Here is a 6050-nt window from a genome sequence, read left to right on the forward strand (position 1 = left end):
ATATAATATATATATATATATATATATATTGTTTCCACCAGGAGAGAGGGGAACGGCGTCAGTTGCATGTAGCACAATTTTATGCTTTTTCGTCTCTACCGCTCTGGACCACATCCAGGACCCCATTTAGAACATCGATAAACAGTTGAGTAATTGTATTACCGATCATTAAGAAAGAACCGAACGCGCATGCACACAAAGAATAAATACGATAGTACACCAATGTAAAATGCGTATAATAATACATGATGAATATATGCGGAGAGTAGTTTGATGGTTGCGAACAATATATTAGCAGCAATATGTCTGCATGCTAGTAGCAGCCGCAATACAATAGACAACTAATAAAAGAGGGATAAGCGCCGTTGCCGGTTTTGTCTCGTTGAATTTGTTAACATTAAACAACAAAAAAGAATTTCCAAAGGAAAAAACAAAAAAAAAAATAAAAGGACAAAAACGCCAAGAAAAATATCTAAAGGCCTGCGCTGTAAGGATAGAGCTGCTAGTGCTTGGGGCTGGGGCCTAGGGTTTGCTGTGAAGGGGCGATTGAGACTTAAGTTGTCCTCCGCTGTCGCTGAAGCACCAAATGCAGTACGCACATCTTCAACGCGGCTCTGCATGCTCCCTTCATTTATGCTAACGGTGTCTGTTGATTGAAGTGTATTTACACTGTATATATGCTACACAGGTGCACCAGCTGCCCTTTACTTCCGCTGCAAGTACACTCGGCTGGCCGATATGTATGAATATAACTCAAGGATATCGCATGTGGAGGCAATAAAAAGCTTTAAATCGAGTCGGTAGAATCATGAGACCAAGTACCAGGACCATGACGTGAACCCCCCCTCCTCTCTCTATACGCCCTAGACGCCACGCAGTACTAATAGAAATCTTGAAAAGATATGACTCTGTGAAGAAAGAACGGCCTAAAGCGAAAGACAAAAGTGCACAGTTTGAGGCAAGACTTGAAAGTTAGGGGTTTACGATTAAGGGTTCAGAGCAAGGGTTCAGCGTCTAGGGGTTCGGGGTTAGCCTTTGGATCCCATCACCTGAAGTTTTCATTCTCGACGTCGATAAATGACTCATCGGGTCCGTGGTAGGTATTTGAAGTGACCGAGAGACCTACGCACAAATCCTCAATCCCAAACCCTAAACCGTAAACCCTTACACGGCTCTCTTTACCAGTGGATGGTTTGGTTTTTGAAATAAATCCGCTGCCTCGAATTTCCCAGTTGCGGCTTTGGGTTTGGCGCTTGTCTCTTCCGGTCAAGAGACTAGGCTCTAAGCACCAAATTTCTTGGGGGTTTAGGGTTTAGGGCTTTTCTAGTTGCATATAAGCTGCAGCCCAGCGGTATGGACCCCAACCCATCTAAGGGCTTGCGATACAGGTTCTCATACCGAATTCAATACAAGGGTTTAGGGTTTAGGGCTGGGCGCAAACCTCCACAAGCCCACAGGGTTTAGCGTTTAGAGCCTGCCTACTGATCCACTTGAGTTTTGAATTCCAGCGTCCTCCTCTGACGTGTGCAAGCTGCAGCACAGCGGTGTGCAGCGGGGAAGGGGGGCCCCTTGCGGGAGGAAGGAGGCCCGAGTGCTGCTCACCAGCTGAAGCACGGTTGCCACCTTCTAAGCTGCTGTTGTTGCTGCTGTTTCTTTGGGGGCCCACAGGAGGCCCTGAGGCCCCTGTGACAGTTGCAGCTCCCCGTATTCGCCCCCCTCCCGTTCTTTGGCTCCTCCTCGGCTGCGACGTCCTCGAGTTATCTGCTGATGCTGCGGAGGGTGCAGCAGCAGCGGGAGCAGCAGGAGCAGCAGCCTTTCCTGAGTACTCTAGAGTGACTGTATTTGCAGTTGCATTGAAGCTGAAAGATCCTACAACGACCTGCTCTGGAAGGGAGGCCCCCAACAGGGCAGGGGCCCTGGTAGGCGCGAGCGCCGCCTTGTAGTAGTCACTCTGCAGTACAGCAAACGGCAACAAATCGTCATACTTAACTGCAAACCTTAAAACCTCTAGCAAAAGTGGAGTAGATACAACCTACCAACCGAACGTCTAAACCCTAAACCCTAACCCCTAAACCATAGCAAGTAGACGCTCACTGATCTCCCCTCGAGGCGCGCTTGTACGCACTTCAGTGCCGTCACTGCCTGTTGTTTTTCAGCTGCCGATCTGAAAAAACAAAACTAAAGAAAAGTAAAAAAAGAAATAGAGGATCGTCAGCTGCAAACCCAAAGAACTTCTATGCAAGCAGCATCCAGGCCTTAAGAACATAGCACGCAACACAAGAATTTGTCAGCACTGGCAGCTGCAGCAACAGCGGCTGCAGCCCCACCAGCAGCAGCAACGCGCAAACGAGGAGAAGCTGCAGCACTGGCACGCTAGCAAAGCCGACAACCCGTATCCAGAACCAGCAACAGCAGCAGCAGCAGGAGGGCGTGTGACGTGTGACCTGAGCACGAGGACTTTGTTGTTGGGTAGGAAGCGGAGGTAACGGTAGTAAGTGACAGCTATGACGGGCGAGTTTTCTGCAAGGTTGTCGATAAGCTCCTGGCTAATGGGGGCACCTGTGGGTTCCTGCAGCTGCTGCTGCAGTTGCTGCTGCAGCTGCTGCAGCGTTCTGCGGCGGCGGTCGTCCAGGTGTATATTGCCTAGGTCGCGGACGCGGCGCAAGTAAACGCATTTGCTTATGTAGATTCCGTCAAGTCGAAGGCGAGGGGCCTCAAAGAAAACACTAAAAAAACAGAAGCAAAACATAAAAACAAAAAAAAAACGTAAACAAAAAGAAAACAAAAACAAAACAGAACATACACACAAAAGCACAAACAACAACGGCAAAAGACTAAATCAATACACAACCACAAACACCGCCCACGACTGCAAATGCATAGTGACCAGTGCCCAAGCACCAGAACCCGCAGCACAAGCAGCACAGCAGCAGCGGGAGTAGCAGCAGCAAGGGGCCGAACCGTTTCCATGATCCTCCATACAAGCAGCAGTCGGGTGTTTGCTGGCTAAAGGCGATTTTTGCCTTTTCCCTCCACATTGCCTCTGAGCTCCACAAAGTCTCATAGAAAGCTTTGCAAGTCATACACAGCCTACAGCAGCGCAAGACACAAAACATACACATAAGCAAACATCTATGCATGCACCACGAGCACTCTATCTTTATATTGAGGTAACTCGCTGGACGACTTCCTCGCTTGTTATGGGGATAGTTAGCTGGCTAGCTAGGTTGCTGGTTGATGCGGTACAAGAGAGAAGACACCGACTTGGCTGCTGCATAAACATCAAGAAGAAGAAGAACCCGCTCCAACACTGCCTCAGGCACACTCATTATTGGACCAGGCATCTCTTCTTCGTTTTCTTCTTCTGCTGTTCCTGCTTCTTCAGTGTCTTCCGCTTCTCCTGTTGCTGCCTCTGGTAAGGATCCTGCAGTGCCCTCCTCTGCGGCTGCTTCATCCCCGTCGTCAGCACGCTTCATACAGTTCCCACAGCCGCCGCTGCTGCTGCTGTTGCTGTCGTTTCTGTCATTGCTGTTGTTGCTGCTGCTGCTGCACGTGCAGCGGCAGGGTTTGCTTGCAGGTTTAGCTGCATCGTTAGCACGGTTGTTGGTGCTTCCAGGTTTGCTAAGACGGAGATCCCCATCAGCCTCCAAGGCACGGATGCTGTTGCTGTTTTGTCTTTCTCTGTTTCTTTCTTCTTCCTCCTCTTCATCTTCGTCTTTAAATCCCAACAAACCAATGCCTAGAGCAGGGTCAAGTTTAATAGCCTGTCTGTACAACCCAATGGCTCGGGCTAGGCGCCCTTGTCTCTCAAACTTCATTCCTTCAGAGACAAAAAAAAGGAAACGCCCCTTAATTCACGAAAAAAACAAAATAAACATGAAATTAATGAAACGAAACAACAAACAAAACAAAATACAACCATAAAGGCGCGGCACCACATACGCGGAGGATTGGACTTCTTAACACAGGACAATACGCCTGCAGGTCAAAGCCCTGACACTTGTACGGCTATTATCATCTGCTGTTTAACGATATACAGGAGATGAGACTATTGATGGGGGAGAATAAAGGGCGGGTTTTACTCCTTTTACTATATCAGAATCTATGGAGAGTTTAACGCCCGCTCTCCGTGCTCGTAGAGTTTAGGGTTTGTGTGTTGCACCTGCTTTGTAGATAGCAGCGGCCACAGAAGAGACGGAATTTTGTACAGCGTCCGAGGATTCGCCGGGGGAAGAAGCGTCTTGAGCACTGGGGCTCTCTGAAGGAGAAGGAGAGTAGATATGTGTGGGGGCTTCATGCGGATCTGCCGGGAGGGAGCCGTCGGGTGTCTGGGCACCCGAATCCGTGTTATTCATTGTGAGAAGTGGTGGGAGGCTATGCTGGGACTTAAGGTAAGAAACAATACTTAGTCATTCAGAGACACGTGAGGGAAGAAAAAACTCAAAAAAGGACAAAATCGCCGAAGACAACGCTGATGGTTGATTGGAAGCCCTTTAATCTTCTTTTTTCGGCGTTTCCTAAACCGAGAAAAATATTTTTAGACTTCTACAAATGTGATTATATTTAACGACATGTTCATATTTCCTTTTATTACTTCTGCGCCCCCCAGAATACCCTTCCTGCTTCTACAGCCGCAGTATATTGGCTGTGTGACAGCAGCCGCTCTTCTGTTGAAAGGGCTCGTTGATCATTTTAACGAATATAACTGAAACCACAGAAGCTATTTATTATTAATTTTTCAGGAAATATAAATATAAACAAGTAAAAGATCGATGTCTACTAATTGCCAAGAGCGGCGGATGTACGCATTCAGGGGCTGAAGCCAAAGAGGGGTTTGCATACAACGGCAACGGTGTGTGCACGTGAGTGTCTTTGTTTAGTACATCTTCTATCGATATTCCTTTAATTAAAGTGTGTAAGTACGAATTTTATAATTATTGGGGTGTTATAAAAAATAATGTTGTGCCCAATATTATATATCCCGGAAATCCTGCAGTGCCTTAAGCATACATTGTCTAACACCCTGTATGTGTGTGTGTTTCTACTGTATATGGTTTGTCTTTGCTGTTATTTACATGTACACATCGGTTGATATTTCACTCTACCCTTTGTCTGTCTGTTTGATTACTCCTTTATTTACTTACTTATGAATATGTGCATGTGCCACTTAGAAGAGAAGGAGCCTTCCAAGAGGAAATGCAACGCCAACGCCAAACCCTAAACAGTAAACCCTAAACCCTAGACAATAGGCCCTAAATATCAAGGGAAGAAGTGACACGACGACTACTAGTAAATCACATAAACGCTCTGAAGCACTCCAGTACTCAAAACTACTGAGCCCCTGAAAAATGCACCAAATCATGGACAGTAGTAGAAAGCAGTAAACCATAAATCCTAAACCCCTGCATCTTACCTAAGCCCTAGGGCAGCCACCATGGGCGCTGTCTGTGAGCGTTAAGGCCAAATCCTAAACCCTAAACCCTAATCCCTAAAAACCAAGTTTCTGTAGGTGTTGACTGAGAGGTAATGCGACTGGCTATACGAGGTTAAGTAAGTCAAGTAGAGAAGTAAACGCATTAACAAAGAAGAAAAGGCATTAAAATACCAAAATAGCAGTTGAAGACCCTAAATCCACCAGAAAACAACTAGTCGTCACTGAAGGGTTTGACGGCGACAAAAGAGAAACAAAAACCCAAAAAAGCAGCAAAAGCAAATGCAGAAAGGAGGACAACAATGCGCCAAAGAAATTTGCTATAACCAAATCAACTTTGTCTCGGATTATGCATGCATGCAGTCCATGCATCCATGCATATGTGCTCTGAGTGGATACACTAACAGGTCTATTCGCCTCTTCCCTCACATACTGCCGACGTCTAAGTTGTCCAATGCCTGCCGCGTTGTTTTCTCTTCTCCAAAGGACGTGCCGTCAAGAAGATACCCAAGAGGTATTTGACTTGAAGCACAGACGGGAGAAGCCTTGTCTATATATATGCATATATACAATATATATGCATAATACTATATACTTATATATATATATATATATATAT

General features: G+C 46.4%; 1 protein-coding gene across 1 annotated transcript; it reads right to left on the reverse strand.

The window, feature by feature from the left end:
- Nucleotides 1–1045: 1045 nt before the first annotated feature.
- EMWEY_00055500 (Conserved Plasmodium protein, related) lies at nt 1046–4355 on the reverse strand (the record flags this gene model as incomplete). The annotated part of the gene is made up of 7 exons (XM_013480266.1): nt 1046–1122; nt 1483–2032; nt 2095–2164; nt 2373–2726; nt 2962–3090; nt 3265–3820; nt 4163–4355. 7 exons carry the CDS (start codon nt 4353–4355, stop codon nt 1046–1048), a joined length of 1929 nt encoding a protein of 642 aa, XP_013335720.1.
- Nucleotides 4356–6050: the final 1695 nt, after the last annotated feature.

This window comes from Eimeria maxima, genomic scaffold, assembly GCF_000499605.1.
Source record: "Eimeria maxima Weybridge genomic scaffold, Emw_scaff1779, whole genome shotgun sequence".
Taxonomy (NCBI): Eukaryota; Apicomplexa; class Conoidasida; order Eucoccidiorida; family Eimeriidae; genus Eimeria; species Eimeria maxima.